A 27,626-nucleotide genomic window follows, 5' to 3' on the forward strand; every position below is an offset into this window, starting at 1 on the left:
AGCCACATAATTACTTTGGCACAGCATATTACAGTTTATATTCAACAGACATTTATTGAGTGTTTTTTACATCCCAGAAACTAGGTGCTGGAGGTACAAAAGATGACCAGACTCCGAAGTACTGTAGTAGTCGCTTGAGGTAGCAATAAGCAGTAGTCAGGCAGAGGGGTCGAAGAGTAAGATTTGATCTGGCACTTGAAGGATGAGCAGGCGGTGGAGGGAAGAATGTCAGCTTAGGGGGTGGGATTATTTAAAGCACAGCATCCATCACAAGGCTTGGTATGTTCGTAGGGCACAGAAGAGACTGCCCATATGAGGAGGAGTAGTGGGAAGTAGGATTAGAGAAGACCTTGAAAGCTAGGCAGATGGATTTAGACTTAACATAGCAGGGAAAGGGAACCATTAAAATTCTTGAAGAAAGTTGTGGAATGATGAGAATAGTATTTAAGAGTGATTGCTAGAGGGGTGCCTGGCTGGCTCAGTGGGTAGAGTGTGCAACTCTTGGTCTTGGGCTTGTGAGTTTGAGTCCTATGTTGGATATAGAGATTACTTAAAATATTAAAGGGGCGCCTGGGTGGCTCTGTTGGTTGAGTGTCCGACCCTCTGTCTCAGCTCAGGTCTTGATCTCAGGGTCGTGAGTTCAAATCCTGTGTTGGGCTCTGCACTGTGCATGAAACCTAATAAAAAAAAAGAAAAGAGTGATTGCTAGATTGCTAATGTTCAGGGTGGGATAGAGAGTATAGAAACCATAATTAGGGAAGTCAAGGCATTTCCTAGGGGTGAAGTAATGAGAAACTTAAGTTAGCAATATAAGGGACTGATTTATAAACATTTTTGAGAAATGAGTTACAGATTAGGTTTTTGGATTATCTTTGATAGTATTATTAGGATAATTGGAGAGTTGATGTCATTACCATGCTAAAGACTTGTTGTTTGTTTTTAAAAAATTTTTTGGTATCCCAACATGGGGCTTGAACTCACAACCCTGAGATCAAGTGTCACACGCTCTACCTACTGAACCGGCCAGGCGCACTCCCCCTACCCCCCATTTTTTTTTTTTTTTTTTCCAATAACAGCTTTATTGAGATCTACAATTCACCTCTAAGATTTTAATGTTACTGGAATTTGCAGATAAAGGTCAAGGTTTTTGAAGATACGAGTAACAATAAAATTTTTCTTACATGTATGGGCTGTTATTTGAAAGTATGTGGGTACTCATGGTAGATAAATTGTTCAGTAAGTTGGGAATGAAACAGGAAAGAAAGTCCTTGTGTTGTAGAACGAATCTTAGCCTGGAAGGTCAGAAGCCCTGCCTGAGGGTCCATCCTCGGTTGCCATCTAACAGCTGTTTGAGTCTCATGGTCTATAAAGTAGAGACACTACTTGAATAGGCTTGTTGGAGAGATTTACTGGGATGGTGCATAGGAAAGGGCCAGACCCAGTGCCTGAAGCATATAAAAATAGCTTCATATAGGTTCTCAGAGACATTTGATTGTTATTCAAATGATCAAAAACAAAATGTAGATAACATGAATGTATTTTCTGTAAACTTTTTGGTAAGCTGAGATAGTTCTTCATTACGTCAGAGGCCGACTGACTCTAACCTTTTTGTTCTATTGCTAAATATCTGCTTAGGCACATTGTGCAAATGCACTCTTCTAGTAAGAGATCCCCCTCTGAGATCTGGCCACCTTTGTGAAGTTTTGAATATGTGGGAGGGATACTAGAAACTTATGGTGATAGGTTTATTATGTAACCAAAGGTGGTGTGATCGAGCTTTCCAGTGACACCCTGGAAACGTCAAAGTTAGTGTGCAGACAGCCGTGGCCTTCAACTGTGGATCAGTTGGCTATCCTTATCTTGTGATTTTAGGTACACAGAAGGGTCAGACAATTTAAGCTCTGATCACAGATTTTCTTTAACATGGGATCATTTATTTCAGGCCAGGTATTTTCAAATGTTATTTTCTGAAGAGATATCCAGCACTTTATCTGAAATTTTAATGAACATTATCCATGTTTCTGTTATTCTGCTGGTGGCATGTATGTGTGAAAGTAAACATTGTCCCCTTATTTTAGTTGGAAATTTGGGGTGTGATGTACCCATCTAATAGGATGTTCAGTATTTATTACGTAGTATTCTGTTTGTTTTTTTTTTTTAGAATTAAGACATAGGAAAAAGCAAGTTCTTTTCTTGCCTGTTTTGTCTTCTCATATTTTTTTATTCTTTGAAATTACAGGTTCATGGGAAGGAAATAATCCCTTTTTCTTCCTTTTATAAGAGAATGAACTGTTAAAATGAAGTCCATAATAAAATCAGGAATATAATGGGTTTTAAGAAAAGTGCAGCTTCTTGAAATTAATAAACTGGGAAATTCATCACCTTAAAATATTTTTAAAAATTATTCTTTACTTTTTTTAAAGCTAAAACTACAGTTGTTCAGTACCAGGTTATGAATAAATATTCACATTATAAATGTAAATGTTTATATTGCAAGTATAAGATTAACCTAAAATTGTATTGTTTATTTGGGGATTGGAACTTCTTGTGGAAAAGGATTATATGACAATGATTTAATTTTAAAAACCTGTTAATAACAAAAGAAACCATTTTTGCTTCATTATTCCTTATTTTATCTTTCATATACCAATTTTTGTTTGGTGTTTTTCTTGCAGTATAGCATTTGTGGTGTTTAGGAGCAGAAACTCTTAAATCAGATTGCCTGAGATGACGTTCATTTACCTTCCTGGTGTCTTAGTTTCCTCATTTGGGGGTTGGGGCTATTACTAGTACCCACAGCAGAGGCCTTTGTGATGATCAAATGACACAATGCTTAAAAAGCATTTAAAACAGGGTTGGGCGTATAGTAAATGGTCAATAAGTATTAACTGTTTATTCTTACATTTTTAACTTTATTTTATCCCTACATCTGCCTTTAAAGACTATGCTAAAAAATAAAAACATTTTGCTTTTGCTTAAGTACTTAGGACTTTCTGTTGATTATGTAACTGTGCTTCAGAAATTTAGAAATTGTATCTGATCCACTTAATGTTGTGGATATACACTGTCAGTATGGTAACTACTATTTACTTGTAGCTGTTGAGCACTTGAAATGTGACTGGCCCAACTGAGAGTGGTTGTAAGTGTATGTACAGATTTGAAGACTTGGTACAAAAAGAAGTAAATTGTCTCATTAATAATTTTTTAGTATTGATCATGTGTTGAAATGATAATTTGGATATATTGAGTTGAATACAGTATATCATTAAATTTAATTTCACTTATTTCTTTTCCACTTTCTTTAAATGTGGTTATTTGGGTTAAATAAAATATATTAAAGTTAATTTCACTTGTTTCTTTTCACTTTTTTAAAATATGGTTATGAGAAGTTTAAAACTACATATGTAGCTCACATTTTATTCTGGTTGCCCAGGGCTATATAAACAATGAGAAAACATTTAGGAAGTAGCCTTAATTTAGAAAATAACCTGCTTCATTCAAGTGCTTTTACTTACATTATTATACATTTCTTTAGGCTGTATTGTTTTACAGATCTTTAGGCTTATCGTCTAGCTCCATGACGTATTTTTCATCATCATTTTGATTCAATATGTCTTCTGTTGATTTTTAAAGTAGTTTGATTACATCGACCTCCCAAATTACAGGAAAAGGAAAAAAATGGCTTATAAATACCTTCATAGCTAACCACTGACTCTAGTAAAATGTTCTTGTAAGTTGGTAAAAACCCAAATACTTGTTGTACTGGGTAAATATATTTACTTTTAGCTGTTTAATGAAGTGAGAGACCTTGAGTTTTGTTTGGCAAAGATGACCTTTTATTATGCAGTTTCATCAGGAGCTGCTGTTTGGCTGAAAATGATGGGGGTTTTTTCCTGTCTTGAAAGTTGTTTATGACTGGTAGTTTTAATTGAGCACATAATTCCAGAGACTGTGCTCTTGAGGTTATAATTATTTGGGAGATGTTAAGTGGGAAAAAATAGGGAATGTAATGTTCTCCAGTTTACCATGTAATATTGGCGACCTGTGACTTGGGAAAATAGTAGCAGAAAATACTGCTCTGTGTGTAATATTCTCTTTTGCTGATTTTTAGAGACATAATAGTTTTGTTTACCAGACAAATGGGAATAGATTATGTAAGGATAGAGTACTTTTCTTAGACGTTTTCAGGGAAACCAAAGCGGTTGAGATAGAAAATTTCCTTGAAGTGAGAGGAAACTAAGAACTAAGAACTGTGTGTTACATTTCTTTGATTATACTTGTTCAAAAATTAATTTTGATTTGTGCACTAAGACTCTATAAAGAAACTAAATTTATCATTTTGGAGGATGAGTAAAGTATTTAGATTAATATTATTTTAAATTATCTGAGTAAAACATTAACACATTCTCACTGAAAGAGAAGTAAACAATTCAGATGACAATGTTTCATTCTCTCATCTGTCCCTTTTGCCTTATATAGCTATATAAATAAAATATATATACACACACCCACGTGTACATATATACACACTTGTATTTATTTGAGTGGCATTTTATTATAAAATTCTGTAGCTTGCTTTTTCATAACTTAATGTCTTTGGCTCCCTCTTTCCCTCCCTTCCTTCCTTCCTTCCTTCCTTCCTTCCTTCCTTCCTTCCTTCCTCTCCTTGTCTTCCTCCTTGTCCCTTCCTCATTTTCTACCTCTTTGTCTCATTACAGAAAGATTCCTAGCTCATCTTTTAAACTTCTACATGGAATTTAATAGTATGCATTTAATTTTTCTCATGCTTTTATTTTGGATATTAGATTATTGATGTGTGTACTTGTTTGTGCTTCATTGTAATGTAATATATTTAATAATAAATGAACCATTCACAATGAGGAATGTGATCACTTAAAAGAGGGGAGTATTTCTTGAGGTTCATTTTAAGAATGTAGTTTAGCTGCCTATATTATGAAGAGTACATGGGGCTTCCACTTTCTGTTTCTGGGCCCAGTGCTCTTATGAAGGCTCCCACTGCACCCCTACCAGCAGCATTTTTAGTTTCCTTTTGACTTTTATTAATCTTCTGGATAAAAGCACCACTAATAATATATTTTTTTGAACAAATGCTGCTGTTCCGTCAGGTGTTTTCCAGTTTTCAGGTTCCAAAAGGGGGACTTAACACTTACCTATATTAGATTTCTTTCTGAAATAAACTCTTACATTTTTACCTTATTAGATTCCAGGCTTTTGTAACCTGATTCAGTCATTTATTTAACAATATTTAACAATATTAAATCCTCACTAATTTATTCAACAAATATCCTGTATGTACATAATAGTGTACTGGATAATCTATGAAGTAGATAAAAGAATAAAATGTAGTCTTCAAGGGTGTAGAGTTCATTGGGGAGATAAGTCTTTTATATAAAAATTACATAAGGAAAAAATTAACAGCAATAAAAATGTCTCCTGAGGATATTCAGGCATGGGAGAGGTAACTTCTATTTTGGAGGTTTGGGAAACGTTTCCTAGAGAGAGAAATTTGAGATAAATGTGAAAGGTTTTAGAAGAGTTTAACTTGGAGATTTAGGTATTATGTATACCAGAAAGAGAGAATAATGTGGAAGCTTAGAAATCAATAGTGCTATTTCATATGCATTATTCATTACTTTCATACTTATTAAAGAGAAAATTTTAAAAATTCAACTTAAAAACTTTTACAGATTTATACCAGCTTAATACTGCCTACTGTTGTAGCTCATATTTTCTTGCTTACAGCATCTTTTACACAGGAGTTTCTTACTTTATTTGAAACAAGACTTGTGTCCAGAGTGCAAGGCGGGAAGAATTCTACCAGAATGATAAAATAAATTTTATCTTGTATACTACTATAGATTTTTTTTCAAAACACTTTTGCTGACCTCATGGAATAGCATTATTCATTATATGGCTTATATTTCATATTCACCTCATTTGATCTTCAAATCTACCTAATAGGAGAGATGACTTTTCAGAAGCAGTTTTCAATCTAAGGTTACACAAAGTTTCACTGTGGAAGAATGTGGTAGTTCTTTGCATGTCCCTCATCTACTTGTTTTTTCATATCCTGTGATTTCATACCTTCTACAAATTTGATAAACATATCTTTATATTTCTTTCTGAATCATTGGTAAAATTATTCATTTTTTGAAGTTTAGTTTGAGAGAGACAGAGACAACGTGAGTTGGGGAGAGGCGGAGAGAGAGAGGGAGAGAGAGAGAATCCCAAGCAGGCTTTGCGCTGCCAGTACAGAACCCCGTGTGGGGCTCAAACCCATGAAACTGTGAGATCAGGACCTGAGCCGAAATGAAGAGTCAGATGCCTAACTGAGCCACCCACGCGCCCCTAAATTTGTTTTGTATTAAGAGACAGGTAAAGAAACCTTTTCCAAAATGACATGATCTGTTATCAGCACCTTGGATATAGCTCTTCTGTTTCTCATGAATTACTTGTAGATCTTAATAACCACTGTTACCTATGTTGTATTTCTTCATCTTGTATAGGGTGCAGGAGAGCTCTCTTCAAAAGGGTTATTTGGCTCAAAATGTTAATACTGTAGATGTTGGAAACCCTGGTTTACCCAATCAGAAGAGAAATTGGTGAATGTTTTGCTGAACTCGAGATATCCCTTGTTTCTAGATTTATTTCATCTGCTAGTCCTGTAACTTAATAGAATAAATAAGCGCTTAGGTCAGCATTGTTTGTTTCTGGGGATCTCCATCTTCTTCTGTTGAATATTCCTTTTGTCTTCCTCTTGATACTGTTGCACAGAACTGTCACCAGACCTTTCCTCTTCTACAGTTCTATGGTTGGAAATGTGCCTTTCTCTTTTTGGCAATTTGGGTTCCATTTCTCATCTTTAATCTTTAGCGATTTCTTCCATTTTATAGATGATTCAAAGGCCATTGATATTGCTTTGGCAATTTTATTTTCAGATTCACATTAACTGAAACATCTTTATAAGAGCTGGATGCTTTCTTGCAATCTTTTTTGCCTCGTAGTTCTTCAGTCCTATTTTAATAGTGTGTATTATGAGACTTGAAAAGAATTAAGTGGCATATGGAGCACTGGAGTATCTGGAATGATTATTGAGATTCTGAAATATCTTTGAAAATGAACAGACTGGGGCGCCTCGGTGGCTTAGCCCATTTGGCGACCGACTCTTGGTTTCAGCTCAGGCCATGATCTCATGGTTCATGGGTTCAAGCCCCATGTCAGGCTCTGTGCTGATAGCACAGAGCCTGCTTGGGATTCTCTCTCCATCTCTCTCTGCGCCTCCCCTGCTTGTGTTCTCTCTCTCTCTTTCAAATAAACATTAAAAAAAATGAACAGACTGTTGTTTGTTCTTGTAACCCATATTTTGCTATCAGGCACTGGTGAAACCATGAGAGACACAGGATTGTATTCCAGAATGCCAAGGAAGTAGTACTATATTAGGAAAATAATAACTAAATACTAATGAAGTAATATACAAGTGGTTTATATTTGGCATTAATACTGAGACAGCATTGTTACCTCCTCCCACGTGTGGGGAAGTGGAATATGAATGGAAGTGGGGAATTGTGTTGCTGAACTGCTCCCTTTACTCTTTGTGGCCAATCAGGTTTCCTTGTATTGCATGTTTCATACCTGAAAATTGTAAGAAGTTGTGGGTGTTGTACCTGTGTCCTACTGTCCAAGCCTCCTTCCACCCAGTTTTCTTTTTTTGTGAGATCCAGTGGCGATAGAAGGAGAGTAAGTGGTAAAATTTTCCACTTTCTTCTCCTGTGTTCTGTTTTCTTAGTAACTGAAACCAGCTGTGACTTTTCATGGACGGTTTTTGCTGCTCTGGTAGGGACTCGGCACTGTGTGGTGGATGACATCACAGTACAAGCCAGTACATTTTTTCTTGTTTGTCATTACTCACCTCACTACACCTCACAAATGATAAAATGGGTTTATTTAAAAAATATAACAAAGTCTGAGTCTAAGAGGATTTGTTGGTAATGAATCAAATCATGTGTTCTCTTAATTTCTTGATTAAAGATGAGCAGTTACAGAGGTTTTATTTAATTATACTGAAGTACAGAATGTCTGATTCACCACATAAATGGTGCAAAGATGGTGTGTTTAGTTTCTCTTCCATCCATTTAATTAACAAATATTGAAGACTTGGCATGCTTCTGAACTTTTCTCTACTTCCAAAACCAAAATGACAGTTTGGGTTTTTGACTCAAGGAAAGTATTGAAAAAGAACTTGGTAGAAAAAGGCTCTAAAAACTCAGATTCCTTTTTCAGTTTTTGGCTAGTTGTTACCAAAAAATTTTTAATCTCTATAACCAGATCTGTCTAGCATGATCTCCATTAATTTGGTTTCTGTGTATTCCAGACTGAAGGAAGGAAAATCAGAATCCCCAGGTCTCAGCAGGATGAACTCCATAATTAGATATTTTTCCTTCTTGGCTTATAAATAGGTTTCTGTGTAGACCTGCACATTATTTTCTTTCTCTGATTTGTTACCCTTTCTAAACAAATGAATGTATCTAACTCAGAGTGGCAAAGCAATCTTCTCTCCCAGGCAATTCCTCTGCTGTATGTTGGATAATGCTAGTTTACTTGGTGATTGTTACTACTTTTGAGGTTGTGTTGTATATAAATAAAAATAAATGGTGTTTTTATAAGGAGACAGATATCCTGGAGGGAGATTCTGAGTGTTCAATTGCCCATGATTTTCAACTAGGTCTAAGAAATTGGACTTAGATCTGTTTATCATTATCGTATTATACGTTCCTGGGGAGAAGAGAACACAGTTTGCCTTTGGCTTCTGACAATGCAAGAACAAATTTAGGCTTATTAAAAAATCAGAACAAATGTTAAAAAAGAGAAACAATGATAACTTTATTTGGAATGTTTCATTTCTGCACACTGTGTAGGATTGTAAAATATTTATTTTATATGAGGATGGTCACAGCAACACCTGTTAAAATGACTGTCTTCTGCAAGCATCTGATGGCATTGTTTTCATCTTTGGCCTCTTTTGCCTTCATTTTCAATAATGTATTGGTGTAGCTTTTGAAATACTAAAGGCTATAGGAGTTTTAAGACAACTAGTTCAGAAGTCCTAGTACAAAGACATAGCACTGCTGCTTTCTGCAGGTTTTCTGCCTTTATCAAGGTAAGATGACAGAATGCTTTCAGATATGCCTATTAGTTTATAGAACACCATATTTTTTTTCTGTATTCTCCTTGATGATCCTCTGTGTTTATAGGAAATACCCCTATGCTTAGGATCATGAGTTTATTTTTTTTTTTGGTGTTAGCTTTTCCCATAACTGTAAGGAATATTATTGGGAAGTGCATAAATCATGGAGTACTAAGTAAGTGTCAAATCAGGCAAGCCAGTCTTTTTTCTCTTTTCGTGACTGTATTTCACTAGAATTTCTCCTACTTTCCAAGGAGATTGGAGAGCTATTTATTTTGTGGTTAGTACAGAAAAAGGGGCCTTGTATGCAGTTTTAGCTAGTATGATATAAAATACTTGAAATTTTATTCAGAACACTTCTAGCTTTAAAATTTTTTTTTTTTTTAGTTTAGAGAGATAGTGAAGGAGGGGGCGAGAGGGGGGGAGAGAGAGAGACAGAGACAGAGAGACAGACAGAGAGAGGGAGAGACTTAAGCAGTCTCAGAGCCCAACACAGAGCTCTATCCCACAATCTTGGGATTGTGACCTGAGCTGAAATCAAGAGTCAGATGCTCAACCGACTAAACTACTCAGGAGCCCTCCATATATTTTTTAAAACATCCATGTGTAATTACATTTTTATTCAGAAATTATGAAAATATATAAAAAATTATGTCTGTGTTTGGGTATAGTACATTCTGGATCTATAGCTTGAAGACATTTGTTTTATTGAAGGCTAAATTCATAGAAGTGGAATTACTGGGTCCAATTAATGGGTATACATATGTAAGGATTTGGTACATATTGCAAAACCGTCTTCTATAGATTTTAAACAACTTACTACCATTGCTTGTTATGTATGTGAAAGTCCCATTTCCTTACACCCTTTGCTAACAGTCTTTTTAATGTGATAATCTTAGAAATTTTTGATCTCACTAAATTTCAAGTTAACCTGTTAGCTGTAAATATTTATGAGATTGCTGGAGAAAGGGTTAAACTAGGGATTGCAAGTATCTACAATACCATTGTTTCCCTTTCTGGGGCTATACCAAATAGCAGTGATTGATCTTGTCTGAAGTGAGTTCTTAAAGACAAATACAACATTTTAGATAGTGAGGAAGTTCTTGAGTAATTAGGGAAGAACTGTAACAGAAGAACAGTGATTGACATGGTCCATTTAATTCTGGGATTTTCTGTTATGCTGCTTATTAGCATGGCTGGGTGTAGTGGAAATGGAATGTTACTGCTTTTGGCATTTTTAAAGTGGGGAAAGGGGAATCTAGTAGAGGACTATCATTTTGCAGAGGCAGTGTAATTTTGTTCTTTCTTCATTAAGGTAATCCCTCGTGCCCAGAAATACAGCTGTTGAACTTAAAGTGAAAATTTCACCAAGTGAAAATTATAAAATTTAATAAGCTCTCAGATGAGGTTAGAAGTCTTATATACACTTATATATACATATTATAAAAACAATATGTTTTTAATTTTGCACTTACTCTCTAAGGGAGATGTATTGGTTGTCTACACTTTGTAGGTTCCAGTGTTGTGGTTATTTTTATTAAATTAAAGCCAGGGTATCAGCAGTGTTGGTCTTGTTTTGAATCTTCTTTTAAGGGCACTTTGCATAATTTGCATAATATTTTTTGACTGCTAAGTAGAATAGTTTGTTGAATGCCACTGGTATGGTTATGCTACAGCTTAACTGAGTCTAGGGGGTTAAAATAAACCAGCTATAAATTGTAAAATATTATTATTATTATTTTTAATGTTTATTTTTGAGACAGAGAGAGAGACAGAACTTGAGCCAGGGAGAGGCAGACAGAGAGAGGGAGACACAGGATCTGAAGCAGGCTCCAGGCTCTGAGCTGTCAGCACAGAGCCCAATGCGGGGCTTGAACTCATGAACCGTGAGATCATCACCTGAGCCGAAGTTGGACACTTAACCAACTGAGCCATCCAGGCACCCCTAAATTATAAAATATTATTTGGGTTTCTGTAATATAACAATTCATTACGTTGTTATCTTAGAGAAAAAGAAAAGAGTTTCAAATTACATTCTTAGTGGTTATCAGGACTATTATGGGTGATTATCGTGGCTATTGTACTTTAGTGGAATGGTGATAATGACACCTCTCCTTTGCAAAACCATCTGAATCAGACACCTTTTCCCACATCTGGCAGTGGCAGACAAGGTCCGATTGTCAGGTGGGGAGAACAGATATGTGAGTGACTGAACCTGGTCAGCTGGCTGACTCTTGTTAACAATGGTTAAACTGAAATCTAAGTATATAAAGCCTTGGATGTGCTTAGAAAGGTTTACAAATGAAAATTTTAAGCTTGAAGGTAGATTGACTACAGTTGAGGATAAATAAAACAAGTATGCTTTAATTAAAATCTTTTGCTTGCAGGTTAAAACCTGCTTATCGTGAAAAACGTAGGTTATTGTAAGCAAAATGCAATTTGTTAAGCTATTGTCTCTCTCTGAATGCAGGAATGAACCTTAACACTTTAGTGTAAATATGTCAGTTTAGCAAACTGATCAAGGGTAAGATTGGCCCCCATCTTGATCAAGTGCCCACTCCTGGTCCAGTTGTTGGTGGCGAGGAGTATGGAGCCATTTTATAAATTTATTCATGATTATACAGGCCCTTGGAGGGTAGTGTGAAATGTAAATTCTTTGGAAATTTGTAGTGAACAATTCATTTGTAGAGAATTTGCTTTAAGTGGTGGGTTACTTTTTTTTTTTTTTTTTAAATGTCTATATTTTGAGAGAGGGACAGAGTGTGAGTGGGGGAGGGACAGACAGACAACAGAATCTGCGGTGGGCGGCTGTGAGCTGTCAGCACAAAGCCCGATGCCAGGCTGGAACTGTGATCTGATCCAAAGTTGGACGCTTAACTGACTGAGCCACCCAGGCACCTCTGTAGTTTCATTTTAGTATAAATATAATAATTAGAAAGTAGGGCACCCGGATGGCTCAGTTGGTTAACTATCTGACTCTTGATCTCAGCTCAGCTCATGATCATGGCCCAGGTCATGGTCTCATGGTTCCTAAGATTGAGCCCCATGTTGGGCTCTGTGCCAACAGTGCAGAGCCTCTTTGGGATTCTCTCTGTCCCTCTCTGTCTCTGCCCTTCCTCTGTTTGTGGGCATGCGTGTGCTCTCTCTGTTTCTCTCTCAAAATAAATAATAAACTTTAAACAATAATTAGAAAGTAAGCCTTTAATCCTTTTTGATTTTTTTTACATATTGTGGGTACGTTCCTCTTTGAGGTGGCAACCACGTAGGAATAGCACAGTGCATGGCAAATGCTCTTGGTTGAATGAGGGAGTACTTGAGAGGAAGTGACTCACTCATATGTGGCCTTGCACATCAGACTTATAAAGTGAACTCTCCCACCCACACAGTGACCTGGTCTTCATAATTGCCTTTTAGATTTTTCTATTGGATTTCTTTTGTTATTGGTAATGGCCAATGAAAAGAGCTTTTTATCTTGTGAATCACTGAACCAAAAAAAAAAACCCCACGTCTTTTAGGCCTTTCTGAGGTACATTGTTGTATCTAAGCATTTTAGAAAGATTAGAAAGCTTAGAAAGACTTTTAAACTAGATGTTTAATGAGAACTTTTTAAAAGAAAGATAAAACATAACCAAAAATATTTAAAGTCTTATATGAATGGCTAGATATTGCTAGACCGTCCACCTTCAGTATAGAGCTAGACTCTGACGACTTCTTATTACCTCTGCAAATAACACTAGTTCAAGGCATCACCATTTCTTCTGGAACAACCGTAGCTTCCAAAATGGTCTTCCTGCATTTGTTTTTTCCGCTTGATGGTGTGTTCTCCAAAGGATAAGACTTAAGTTGGATCACTCACTACTCTGCTGAAAATTCTCCAGTGGATTCTCATTCTGAAATAGAAGTTAACATTCTTTCCATGATCCCACATGATTTGACCCCTCCCTCTCTCACTGAAACTCTAGTGATGTATCCCCTTCATTATGCTGCAGTCATAGTGACCTTCAAGCTCACTCACTTTAAGCCTTTTGCTCTTGAGTTTTCATTGCCTGAGGTATCTTCATTTCCAGACTCTGTTTGAAGGTTGCCTATCAAAGAGGCTTTCCCTGATGACCATATCTGAAAGAGCACCCGCCTCATTGCTCTTGAATTGTTTCATCCTGTTTTACTTTTTCTTTATAGCAATTATAATTTGACAGCATATGTTTACTTGTATATCTGTTTCCTCTTCTAGACTCCAAGCTCCATGAAGGCAGGGATTTTGTCTTTTTAATTCACTGTATAAATACAGTGAATATTTTATTCACTGTAGGTGTCCTCAGTGCCAGCACATAATGGATACTCTGTAAATATTTGTTGAAAACATGAGTAAATAAATCTATTTGTGTCCTCTGGGGTGGTAACTGGTGGAAATGGTTTAATACATATTTGGCAGTGGTAAATGTAAGGATGACTGTTGAATTTAGGAGATAGGAAGAAACAAATCATTAGCCTTCCATAGCTCTAGAGTAGTTTTTATAAAGCTGGTGGAAGTGGTTGCTTTATATAATTAGAATCAATGTTTTATTAAGTAATGTTTGGTTATATTCCATTTAAGATGAAGAAGATGACTTTGTGTGTAAGAAGGCAGCCTCTAAATCAAAAGAGAATGGAAGATCTACAAATAGTTATCTTGGAGCATCGAATAAGAAAAAGAATGAAGAAAACACTAAGACCAAGAATAAGCCTTTATCACCAATAAAACTTACCCCCACATCAGTGCTTGATTATTTTGGAACCGGAAGTGTCCAACGATCAGATAAGAAGATGGTAGCAAGCAAAAGAAAAGAGGTGAGTGTTCTGCATTCAAGCAAGAATATTCAGGATTTGTACCCATTTATTGTTACTAATAAAAGAAATTTGGATGTTGTAAGTTGATCAGCATATTTTCTTAATGAAAATAATTTTCCTGTGATTATGGATAAAACATACTGCCATCATTTTAGAGGATAAGGAAGTTAGCATATTACACATTTATTTTTTTGTATATGAAAGTGGGAAAAGATCATTTAAATCGTAGGAATACATTGAAATGCTTAGAATTTAAATACTCAGAATGCAAACTTGGGGCATTTGGGTGGCTCAATTGGTTAAGCTTCCAACTCTGGATCTTGGCTCAGGTCATAATCTCATGCTTCGTGAAATCAAGCCCTGCATTGGGATTCTCTCTCTCTGTCTCTCTCTCTGTGCCCCTTCCCTGCTTAGTCTCTCTCTCTCTCTCTCTCTCTCTCTCTCTCAAGAGTAAATAAATAAACATTAAAAAAAGAGAGAGAGAATGCAAACTCACTTTGCCTTTGACTTTCAGCCAGACAAAATTGGACAGTTAAGTTTGTTCCCAAGTGAGGTCGTAAGTATATAACTTATAAACAGAGCTTACCTATGTTATACTTTTGATCTTTCTACTTTGGCTGATGTTGGAATCATTTTCTTCTGAACATTTAGGAAACAAATACACATAAATTACAGTGAAGATAGTCTCCTGAGTTAAAGCCTGCCAAATGATGTGTGTTTGTTGATTGCATTAGTGCCTCTGTAGGACAAATGTAACCAGTCACACATACTGGTTTGCCAATGTTCTGGACTATTTCTGAAGCCAAGATGTTAGTCTGCAGGTTTTGGGGGTTACTTCTTTTGAACATTACAGTAGAATTAAGTGAGAACCATCTGTTTGTAGGATATTTGCTCATTAGGAAATTGCATGTGGTCAGGGAGTAGCTATGAACATCTTCTGGCTGGTGTGCATTGAGACTATTTTATAACTGATAAATTTATTGCTCATTGGTGTATTTAATTAGCTACAGTCGAGAAAAAGTACTTTATTTTTAACTTAAGGTTTATCTGATCTTGCTTGATTATCTTTGAAATATAGCCTTCACAAAATGTGGATGATTCCAGATTAAATGATGAAGCCATCGCCAAGCAATTGCAACTTGATGAGGATGCAGAGGTATTGACATTTTGTTTAGGTATCATTAACAACTTGATGTTGTGCCTTGCTGTTTAGTGTACTCAGGCCAAATGATCAGGATTGTTCTAGTTTAATTTTGAATTGACTCTCATTGTAAGAGTTATGTGTAAAATAAGTTAAAATCTAATATATAAAAATATAAATTTATTTAAAAAATTTTTTAAAAAGTGTATTTTTATTTTTGAGAGAGAGACAGAGAGAGTGAATAGGGGAAGGGCAGAGAGAGGGAGAGAGAGTATCCCAAGCAGGTCCCACACTGTCAGCCCAGAGCCTGATGGGGGGGCTCCAACTCACAAACTGCAAGATCATGACCTGAGCGGAAACCAAGAGTCAGATGCTTAACCAACTGAGCCACCCAAGCACCCCTAAAATTCTAAATTTGTGTAAAAGATAAATGATGAGAGTAGGGGATAATTATTTAAAGATTTATTATTAGATTTCTTTGAGTGGAAGCCTCCTTTAGTATAGTTAAAATAATTTAATTTGGTCATATCTTTTTCCTTTTCACTATGGGCAATTTCATCCACTCTTGTGGCTAAAAGTACTATGTATATGCTGATGACCCCTAAATCTGTTCCAGTTCAGAGGGCTCTTGTGAGCTGTAAACTTTTTATATTCATTCAACAAGTATTTATTGAGCTCGTACTGAGTGCATGGCACAGTTCTAAGTGTTAAGGATACTGCAGTTAAAAAAAAAAATGTCCTATCATTATAACTGCTGTGAAGAAAAGTAAAAGGATAGATAGTTTTGGGGTGATCAGTGGGATTATGAGTGTTCTATTTAAATAGAGGGGTTAGGAAGGCCCCTCTGAGGAAGTGACATTGGGGAACAAAATGAAGTGATAATGGTGAGGCATGGGACTGACTACCTGGGGGAAGATTTCTAAACAGAGAAAAGCAAGTAGTTTTCTTGAGGTGGAAACATTTGAGTTTGATGCATTTGGAAATCCTGTAAGTCATGACAAGTCTTTGGAACCTACCAAAAGAAATGGTAAGGATTTTGGATTTTAGTCTCTGTGAGATTAGAAGCCATTGGAGTGTTGAATACAGAAGTGACATGATTTGATGGATCTTAAAAGAAAATTATTTTGGCTGCTGGGAGGCTAATAAACCATGGTGGAGCAAGAACAAAAGATTAGTTTGGAGACTCTTATGGTTGAGTAGGTGAGAGAAGTTGGCTTGTACCAGGGGTACAAGTGGTCATGAAATCTTTATGTGCTTTGAAGGTGCAACCTTTCAGTTGTTGCTGACAGATTGCGTGTAAGGTGTGGGGGAAAGAGAAGATGCAAAGAGGATTCCCTTGTTTTTTGGCTTGAGTAACTGGATGAATGGTGATATTTATTAAGATGAACACTGGTACAGAGAAATAAAGAATTTTGTTTTGGACGTGTTAAATTTGAGATGCCTAATAGGCTTCCACATGGAAATGCAGAGTAGGCGTTTGGATAGAAGAATCTGGAGCTCAGGGGAAAGGTCTAAACTGAAGATGTATACTTGGATCATTAGCATTTGAATGGTGTTTGAAACCAGTGTAACCAGATAAGATCATGGGTAGAGAATGTAAACAGAAAAGAAGTCTCAGGTTTGAACTCTAGGGTACTGTTAAAATTTAGAGGTCAGAAAGAGAAGGAAGATGATCTAAACAAAGGGGATTTAAGAAAGTGAAGTAGGAAAATCAAGAAAGCTTGTTATTTTCTGGAAGCTAAACAAAGAAAATATTTCAAAGAAGAGTGTTCATCTCTCTCAAAGGCTCCAGACCTTGATACCTAATGCCTGAACCCCCTTCCTGTTTATTAGCTTAAGTGTCATTTTATTATACTCTCTTAACTACATTAGAAACCCCTCCTATATACTGTGTTGCACCCCATTGTAGCTACTAATAACATTTATTATAATTGTTATTTATGTGCCTTCTTATTGTAGGCTCTAAGCCCATACACCAGGGCTGTTTAGTTTCATTCCGCTTTTGTGACATCAGTGTTCATTTTAGTGCTTGGCATAGAAAAAGCTCTTGTTAAATATTGTTGTGAGAGAACAGTATTTCAGTTTTCTGAAATATATCTGATCACATTTTATTAATTTGGCAGTTACACAGAGTTTGTGTTTTCAAAATCTTTTCCATTTTATTTGATTACATTGAATTACATAGACTGTAAGCAGATAATCCCGATGACTGAAGGTAGCACAAATGGTTTCATTAAAACTGTGAAGTAATTTTTAGGTATATGGCTTCTTGTCTCAAATACTGGAGGCCTACCCCATCCTTTCCAAACTGGCTTTGGTACTTTGTATCACAGTGCCCCTGGTTTCCCATTGCTGTCACATTCTTTTAGAACCTTACTTGGGTAATTTACTTGTCTGTGCGTGAGCTGGGGAGGGGGAGAAGGAGAGAGAATCTTAAGCAGGCTCCACTCCTAGCACGGAGCCTGACATGGGGCTCCACGTGGGGTTCTGTCTCACCACTGCGGGATCATGCCCTTAGCTGAAATCGAGAGTCAGATGCTTAAATGACTGAGTCACCCAGTTGCCCCCCCCACCCCCCCGCTGATGAATTTCTAATGGGAGTATTTTCATTTCTTCTGTTCTGGCTTCTCAAATCCTCTTTACTAGAAGCATACTATAGAGTGTGAAATTTGGGGAAAATGGTAGAGTTCAACCAGAAATGCCTGCAACTGGAGGTTTAGAATTTGAAGTACTTTTCTATGATGAAGATTTTTCATATTGTTTTTAGCAATTAAATGTTTAGTTCAGTTATAGTAAGTAAATATTTGGTAACAGAACGTATTGATGTGCATCTGTCTGGCTTGCTTACAGTTCTGTGTAGCTTGAATTAGTTCATTTTATACACAAAAGGCTTGGTTACTGTGTTCTCATCAGGCTTCTGCCAATTTCAAAGCCTTTTCTTTTGGATTGAGTAGATTTGGAGGTTCCATCCTTTGAATGATACAAGGAGGCTTTTGTTTGATATTACATTAAACTATTTTATTGTTAAACTGGGGCGTAAAACCAGTTAGTTTATAAATGAGAAATATAGGGGCACCTGGATGGCTCAAGTCAGTAAAGTGTCCAACTCTTGATTTTGGCTTAGGTCATGGTCTCGTGGTCATGGGATCGGGCTCCATGCTGGGTGTGGAGCCTGCTTGGAATTCTCTTTCCCCCTCTCCTCTGCCCCTCCTCTACTCACACTGTCTCTCAAAAAACAAAAATAAATAAAAATAAAAAATTATAAATGAGAAATGTATTCCATTGCTACACATTCTTTTCTGGAAGAGTTCCATTTTTCTGCAAATGAAAATACTGGAAATAACAACAAGGCAAGTAGAGTATCTTTATTCTACATGCTGTCTATTACTTTAGCATGTTAGGATGATGAAATTTTCAAAAGTCAGAAGAGATACATCTGAATTAGTAATTGAAAATTGAAGTTTGATGATTATAAGTGATAGTTACACTTGTATATAATATTATTGTATACAAAGAAAATACATAATTTTCTTTATTTTTTAGATTCACTTTTTTGTTTGTGCCCTCCAGTCTATTGTTTTTCTGTATGGATGAGATTGTTTTCAGAGCTGTTAGTAGAATTCAGAGTAAATAAAAATAAGAGACCTGCGGGTGTCTGGGTGGCTCATTTGATTAAGCGTCTGACTCTTTCGGTTCAGGTCATGATCGAACAGTTCATGAGTTCCAGCCCCGTGTTGGGCTCCATGCTGTCATTGCGGAGCTGCTTGGGATTCTGTCTCTCTCCCTCTCTCTCTGGCCCTATTCCGCTTTTACACACTCTCTCTCTCTCTCTCTCTCTCTCTCTCTCTCTCTCACTCTCTCACTCTCACTCTCAAAATAAATAAACTTAAAAAAAAAATGGAATAAGAGATCTGTAAGTGTTGTATTTAAAAAAACCATAGACTTTCAACTTTGTGAGACTTTAAAAATATGCTCAATTTGTCTATTTTACCTGCAAAACTAGAAATAAGTATTCTGAAATCTAATTTGGCTTAACGAAACAAATCTGTGATACTGAATATTAAGTGGAAAAATATTGTAATTTCTGGAAAGTGTTTTTTCCACTTTGAAGTATCATGTATGAAACATTTAAAAACTTTCATTTACAGAAAGAAAAAAGCAACTCATTGTGTTGACACTTTTTACAGCTGGAGCGACAGCTGCACGAAGATGAAGAGTTTGCCAGAACGTTAGCCATGTTGGATGAAGAACCAAAGACCAAAAAGGTGGTGTGTGAGCCAGCTTTTGTTTGCACTCTGAATATACACTGCAGATCAGTGGTCCCTTTCATACCTGTGTATTCGAGGCTCTGGACATACAACCAACCATGAGTAACTTCTAGAAATAAGCTAAATTATTTTAATTTATAAGAATATTTTGAGGAAGCTCATTGAGAAACATATTCTTGCTCAAGGAAGGTTGATTGAGCCAAAGCCAACCAGAACCGTTCTTCACAAAATAATGAATTAAAACTTTTACTTACAGTCTCTCTCACAGATGGATTCTTATGTACTTGTTCAGAGAATAGCACTTACAGATGTTGCTAAGGAACTTAAGTTTAATAACTCAAATGTTAACTACTGTCTTTTTGGGAGCACAATTTTACTATTTCTAATTAGCTAATTTTAAGATCTGTATTAGTCCTAGTCTCAGATAATAATGAGTATATTTTTGGGAATATTTAAAAGCATCAGTGTTTTTTTTTTAAGCACTTGCTCTCCAAAAAATTAGCCTTGTTTCCATTGAATCATATTCTGTTAATATTGTCAGTATCAATGTTTGACTATTTTAAAAGATTTTAACAGCAGGCAGGTATAAAATAATAAGAAATGGAGGGGAGTTTGTCATTTAAAAAACCTTACTCCACCTTAAAGCATTCAAATTATAATTATTAAAAAAAATATTGCATTATGTATCCTAGTTTGTGACCTCTTTGTAAAATGGAATTTTGAGGGAGCAGTGGAGAGAGTGGATTTTATTTTTTCTTTTGGGAAAGCGCTGTCTTCTTTTGAGCTCTGGATTGTTTCTTTAATTTAGTCTTTTGGGTTTAGATTTTAGTTTTTAGTTACCTAACACAAACAAATTGAGAATTGAGGTGAAAGAAGCAGAAGCAAGTCTTCGACTCTTACAAGTTGGGATCAACTGTGATAATTTTTTTATAGATACATTTTTTATAACCTTTCATCAGTTTCCTCATGTGTAAAATTAAACATAAGAAAAAAATGCATCATTTTTCCTAGAGATTTTGGGGATGAAGGAATGGAAATTTATTGTATTATCTTCTTGGAAGTTGGCCCTTAATCTTACAATCAAAACTTAATTAACTTTGGTCAATTTTCATAACATATTTTGTGGTAGTAGTTTTCCTGTTATTTGTCACATTTGACACTTTAAATTTTCTTAGGCTCGAAAGGACCCAGAAGAAAGAGAAACATTGTCATCTGTCCAAGCCAATTTAAGTAAAGCAGAAAAACATAAATCTCCTCATAAAGGTAATATTAGCAGGAAAAAGTAAGCTGGAACATTTATCTTTACAGAAGAAAATTCATGATAATCTGTTTAAACGTTCTATTCAATAATTGCCTTGTATTGTTAGGTAGACATTATTTCATAGGACTATTGAAGCATGTTCTTAGATACTTTAAAGCTATATTTGGATATTAGCTGGTATTAAATGTCTATTCTATGATTGTTGTAAAAGATGTATTTCAGTTCTTAGTCTCACATTAATGTTAATTTCCAAGTGTAGTGCAACATGTGGAGTTCAGTATCTGATGGCAAAGAACTAGATGTTTCAAGCTGATAATCTGTCTGCTAGTATAGATGGTCTTAATCCTATAAGTAAATTCATTCATATAGTACCTTTTAGTCTTGAAATCACAGGGTTTGGGGCTTTCAGACTATGTTACAAACACAGAATTTTCATGTGACATTTCTACTCTGAAATTCTGTGTAAATTTCAGATCATTGAAGTTTATCTGTGGAATAAAGGGCATGTCCTTCGATGTAGTTTAACCGTATCATTTGAAGTAGAGTCATTTATATTTAAAAGGACAGACAGACCCTTTAATTTGAATTGTTTATATAAAAATGTACAAATGTTAAACTTTTAAGAATAAATACTCTGTATAAAGAACTAAATTCTTAATGTAAATGTTATGAAATCACCATATGACATTGTGTGCTAATATTATTGAGTTGAAAAATGAAAAAAAATCCTGATTCGGGTGTCATTTTTCCAAAAACAAAAGTCATAATCTTTGCTTTCTTTCTAGCAAAAACAGAACAATTTTCAGATGACAGAAAGAACTGTAGTCCTAAGAAGCAAAGTAAATGTGAAAGTTTGAAAGGATCTCAGCAACATTTGAAGTCCTCACCTCACAAAATAGGGGAAACTTCTCCAAAAGCCAGTTCCAAGTTGGCCCTTTTGAAAAAAAAAGGAGAGAGTTCTTATAAAGAAACAGAGCCTATGGCTTCAAAAAGAAAAGAAAATGCCATTGAATTGAAAGGACAGACAAAAACTCCTAAGAAATCCAAAAGTTCTCCAGCTAAAAAAGAGGTAGAAATTTTCTAAAAGTATATCTTTTGGGGGCTATGTGTTGGTCTGTGTTTGACTGTTTTCAAGTCTTATTTTTAGCTTTTTAAGTCATTATAATATGTTTAAGATATCTTACTTAGATGCTATTGCAGAATATAGCTTATTAATACAGCTGAATTAGCCAATATTGAGTGTTAAAGTGTATTAGATATTACACTAATACATATGGTATCTCAGGTAATCTTCACAACAACCCTAATTACTTTTATTATTCAGTTTTTAATGATGAGGAAACAGGCTGATGAAAGAATTAAGTAACTTTTCCAGGATCATTCAACTAGTAAGCAGCAGAGCCAGCTTTAAACTCAGGTCCTCTGAGGCAAAACAAAAACGAAAACAAAACCAGTATAACAACATAGTGGCTCTCAGAAAGGACTCTGGAGCCATTTTCAGATCATACAGCTCTGCCATTGAGCAGATGTGTCACCTTGGTCTGGTTATTTCCTCTCTCTCTTCTTTCTTTCCTCATTTGTAAAATAGGGATAATAATAGTACCTGACTTAATATATAAAACCACTTGGAACCGTGCTTAGTACATAAGTGCTGTTTTTGCTATTATTATTAAAATAATTGAGATTTGCCCTGAGTGTACTCCTTTTTGCTCTTGTATAACAGTGTTGAGATAGTGAATTCATTTGCAAAGGCAAAAAAACAATGAAATAATGCAAAATGGTTTTCAAAAATTGTCTTTTGTTTTCATATATATTTGAGAATTGAATGGTTTCTTAGAATCTGTAATTTGGAACCACCTTAGATTCATAATGAGAAACCACTATTCCTTCAAGCCTCTTAGGTACTTAGAATTAAAAGCAGAATATTGTCTATTTTAACTGCTCATCACCATTATTTTTTAGTGTAGAACAGTGAAATGGTGATTTCTAGATGCTTTTGTTTGTGGTCAGTGCTTATAAATATGCTTAAGGGAGCAATTAACATTTTGGTCTCTGATTTTTCTTTACTAAACTTAAGTACTTATCTGGTGGATGAGTGTTTTTTTTCAGGCATACTAAACATGTTCATTTTATAGAGATTGGTCTATTTTTATTAAAGGAGAAGAAATCTTTAAATGTTATTGCTACTCTTCACCTTACTTTTCAAAGTTGGAATAGAAATGACTCAAATTTTATGTTAGCAGCTTTGGGAATATCAGAGAGTTTAATAAATTCAGTCTACCTTGGTCAGATAATTTCAACTTCATAAATGACTGTGCTTCACAGTTACTTTATAAAGTTGTGTATAATTCAGAATTGGCGTTTTTCGTAGAATTAATGTTATAAATGAATAATTTTCCCATTTTGGTATGCATTGGACTCTCCTGTGAAGCTTGTTAAAAATATGGTTTGGGGGCGCCTGGGTGGCTCAGTCGGTTAAGCAGCCGACTTCGGCTCAGGTCATGATCTTGCGGTCCGTGAGTTCAAGCCCCACGTCAGGCTCTGTGCTGACAGCTCAGAGCCTGAAGCCTGTTTCAGATTCTGTGTCTCCCTCTCTCTGACCCTCCCCCGTTCATGCTCTGTCTCTCTCTGTCTCAAAAATAAATAAACGTTAAAAAAAATTAAAAAAAAAATATGGTTTGGTCGTCTGGGCAAGTGTATTTTAATAAGCTCCTAAGATGGATATGAATGCACACCAGTTTTTAAGAACCGCTGTTAAAAAGTAGGGTTAGAGTCTAGGACCAGCCTCTAATGGCTTACTTAACTTGGAACCAAAGCAACTTATTTTATTGATTAAAATCATTTATTTGCATAGAGATAATATTTGGTCTATTCTCAAAGGGATTTGAGATGTCTTTTAGTTAAAAAAATGTAAAATAGGAAGTGGAAAAAGCATGAAACCATTTTTGCAGTGGTTCTCAAGTCAGAATTATCTAGGATGTTTTTCCCCCCAAATACACATGCCCCAGCCATACCCCAAGCCAAACTTGGAGTATATCTAGGGATATATAGTTTGAAAAGTTTCCCTAGGATTTTCTGAGATAGACCTACAGTAAGATCTCCTGAGAGAACAGAATGGGAGAGATTAAACCTGGAAGGGAGAGTGGAGGTGTATAGAATGTGTCAAATTTTTGGAGTAAAGCTTGCCTGTTGTTTGAACCAGCTGGGTATTATGAAGCCGTCAATGCTCAGCCTGTAGTGCTCATAAACTCAGAGGTATAGGACCATTTAGGCTGTTTTAGGGGTGTGCAAAGCTATAGGATAAACATGGGATATCTTCTTGTGTGATGAAGTGTACTTGGGGAAAAATTAATTTTTATATTAAAATATGCATGGCTATATGATGGAAAAGAACTCGAAACTCATGTGAATTTTTGAAATAAAGTCCACCTTTTTTTGTTTCTTTGCTTGGGGCTAGCAACTTGGCTTGTGTACCTAATCTGCACTCATGGTATGTTCCTCTAGAGCGTCAAAAGGTTTAAGAAGAGCTGATGCAGGGATGCTTATAAGCCAGGCATGTCTAAGTGGAGAGTACCTGTGTAGCCAAAAATGTTCATCTCGGGACCAAACACAGAAGTGACTTAATGTGTACTTATTGATACATATGTTTTTGGGTACATACTCATTTCATCTGAATGTTGCATGACTTTATTCAGTTTTTTTCCCCTCCTTCCTGAAGTCTATAAGTCCTGAAGATTCTGAAAAGAGACGCACTAATTATCAAGCTTATCGAAGCTACTTAAATCGAGAAGGTCCCAAAGCTTTGGGCTCCAAAGAAATACCAAAGGTGAGTTCTGAGAGGGCATGCCTTTCCGTCAGGGCCTCTGGCCCACGGGTCCATGCACGTATTCAGTATTTTTACAGCAGCAGAAAACTGATAATTAAAAACAGAGGAGCGCCTGGCTGACTCAGCTGGTAGACCGTGTGACTCTTGGTCTCAGGGTTGTGGAGCTTGAGCCCCACATTCGGTGTAGAGATTACTTAAAAAATATCTTAAAAAAAAAATTAACAGAAAAGCCTTAGTCACCATCATTGTGAATTAGGTATATTTATTCACATTATGAACTACTGCTTGATACTACTTAGAAAAGTTTTCCTTTAAGTAACCCATAAACCTACAGGGGCTGAGTTTTGAGGAATATGGTACTCACAAAACTAATGTTTTTCACTGATAATATGGAGCCACCAGAAAGGGAGTGAGGGAAGCTATACCAGAAAGAGAAGGATAATCAAATGTAGTGTGAGATTTCTGAGAAGGTAGAACGGGAGGGGATTCAGATCACAAATGGGGATTAGTAGTTCCACTAATAAAGAAGAGGAGAGGGTAAACTTTCAGGGGCTGGTGGGTTGTGTAAGAGGATAGAGGAAGACGTCAACCTCGCCTCCTGCATGTGGTATGAGAAAGACTTTAAGCAAACCTCTGCTTGAGAGGACTTTAGTCAAAGTGGAGTCCTTAGGGGACTCTGTCAAGGCAAGGTGGTGGAGGGATACTGGAGTAGTGGTTGAGGATATTGGGCAGCTTGCTGGTCCCACAGTAAGTGTTCTAGAGTGTAAGAGGTTGGTTGGGAGGCTAGAAGTGCTGAGTTTGGCTAAGTGATAGTATATTCAGAGCCACAGGACAGGTGATTGTGGTGTGGGTTAGGGGCTTACATGTGGACTTCACTAGGGTCATTTTGAATTTATTGAAAAGAATTTAAATACTTGAGTGTTCGCAAGATGATTTTAATCCTAGAATCATAGGGCTTGAAGAGACCTGGAGATGTTGTTAATCAGACCTTTTCTCTCCAAGAAGATTCATAGCTTTTCCCCCGCCACCCTCCAAAGATTCTTCATCAGGATAGTGAAGGATTGAACTTGTGTTTGGTAGTCGTTGAATTTTGTTTAGCATCTTTCTTTTAGGCATGTTTTAAGTCTATGTTGATCTCGATTCTCTATTCAAAGGGTAATGAGTAACTTAGAATCGTTTACATAATTTTCATTTTGCTTGGTTGTATCATTTTATTGAACCATTACAAAAAATTTAAAAAATCTATTAACTATAGATAGTTCCAGTTAAGACTAAATGTCTCCTCCTCCCAGTTCTCTTTGGCCAGTGTCTTTTGTATATCAAGTTATCTTTTTAATCAAGAGATCATATGATCTTGCCTTTAAGTTAATTGCAGGCTGTTAGATTTACTATTGTATAGTAAACAGGCGAGAAGGAGCTCAAACTTGTTTAACTTTTTAAGAATCCAATCTTTCCTTTCTTAACAATAATAAATTCTATAGGTGGATTGCATCTAGTTGTTTACTTGAGGTTTTGCAAGTAAACTAGTGGTTTAAATATTTAGAAAACCATGAGAGTGGTATGAATGGATAATTTTAATAAGCTTTGCTAACTGTATTGGATGTATATTTTTCATGGCTTGTTTTGTAAGTTTATTAAATGCTAGCCTACATAAGAGTTTCTCAGGATTTAATTTCAGGTTCTGCTTATTTGCTGCGAATTTCCTGCAAATTTTTCATGCTGAGATTATTTATGATGTCAAATGAGAAAAATCAACTTCCTACAGTTTTGATGCCAAATATTTCTTTGGAAGGCTACCATGTAATTTCCTCTCTGCTTGAACATTTTGGTTTTTAGGGAGCTGAAAATTGCTTGGAAGGCCTTACATTTGTAATCACAGGAGTGCTGGAGTCCATTGAACGAGATGAGGCCAAGTCTTTAATTGAGCGTTACGGGGGAAAAGTAACAGGAAATGTCAGTAAGAAAACAAACTACCTTGTCATGGGTCGTGATAGTGGACAGTCCAAGAGTGATAAGGTGGGTACTGCCGTCTTCTCAACACAGGCAGATAGCCTGCTTCCATTGGCAGGCTCTCACTGTGACCATTTGTAGTAGTGCCCTTTCTACACAGAGTTAAATAAAGAAAAAAAATGTAAAAGTAATTTCATCCCTACATTATTTCTTCTCCAAGAAGTGTTCTTGGCTTCAACTTCAGGATTTTGGTTTTCCAAAGGCACAGTTCCTGTGTAGTTGATTTTCTTAGTGTAGTATTCTAGTTTAGATCTTTTTTCAAAGATAGAAGCAAATACAGTTTTCTTTTTTTTTTAGTCCTAAATATTCCTATATATGCCACTGTACACTCCATCTTAAGTTTTATTGAAAACTCTTTTTATGTTGGGGAAAATTATATTTAGCTCGAAGGAATTATACCTGTTAAGTGTGGTTTTGACAAATGGCTGCTCATTTCTTTACCTAACAAGAATCCCAGAGGTAGGTGCTTGCTGGGGATGGTCCAGCAGCTCAGTGATATAGCTAGACTAGTTCCTTTCTCCACCTCTGTCATCCTTACTTACTGTGTTAGCTTTAGTCTTTGCGATGTTGCCATGTGTTGCAAAGAAGCTGTACTTCTAGGCGTTCAAGTCCACGTTTAAGTCAGGAAAAAGGGAGCAGTGGCAAGATGTTGCCCTAACTGCGATTGGCCTTATAAGAGTTTCCCCTAAACACCTCTTGTAGAATTCCCTCTAAGTCTCATTCGCCAGAGCTGTCACATGGCTATTATTAGCTTATAAGGGAGTTTGGGGAGGATGAGGACTTTTCTGATTCTTCAATCATAATTCATCACTTGGAGATGGACACATCAGAGTTTTTTAAATAGGGAAGATTGGGGGAAAAACAGACTTTGGACAAGCCCATCCTGGGAGGCCCTAGTGGCTTTGCCCTTCCTAGGTAGAAGGAAAGGTAAAACAGTCCAAAAAGGGGTAGTGCGTCACCTCCATTGCCAACCTATCACTCTTAGGGGATGTATCTGTTATTTTCTCTTTTTAATGGTACTTTTTCATGAATATGTTTTTAAAAAATATTCCAGTTTTTCTAATTTATAAATGTAGTTTTTCACCTAC

At 36.1% G+C, this 27,626-nt stretch overlaps 1 protein-coding gene across 3 annotated transcripts in view; it reads left to right on the forward strand.

The window, feature by feature from the left end:
• RFC1 (replication factor C subunit 1) overlaps positions 1-27,626 on the forward strand; it is an 83,075-nt gene that overhangs the window by 31,798 nt on the left and 23,651 nt on the right. For all 3 annotated transcript variants that reach the window (XM_007098869.3, XM_042984708.1, XM_042984709.1), the window contains exons 5-11: positions 13,800-14,032; positions 15,111-15,188; positions 19,361-19,438; positions 20,617-20,704; positions 21,488-21,771; positions 24,421-24,528; positions 26,365-26,544. In XM_007098869.3, coding sequence (XP_007098931.1) covers positions 13,800-14,032; positions 15,111-15,188; positions 19,361-19,438; positions 20,617-20,704; positions 21,488-21,771; positions 24,421-24,528; positions 26,365-26,544 — 1,049 coding nt within the window. The remainder of the gene's footprint in view (positions 1-13,799; positions 14,033-15,110; positions 15,189-19,360; positions 19,439-20,616; positions 20,705-21,487; positions 21,772-24,420; positions 24,529-26,364; positions 26,545-27,626) is intronic.

This window comes from Panthera tigris, chromosome B1 (genome assembly GCF_018350195.1).
Source record: "Panthera tigris isolate Pti1 chromosome B1, P.tigris_Pti1_mat1.1, whole genome shotgun sequence".
Classification (NCBI taxonomy): domain Eukaryota; kingdom Metazoa; phylum Chordata; class Mammalia; order Carnivora; family Felidae; genus Panthera; species Panthera tigris.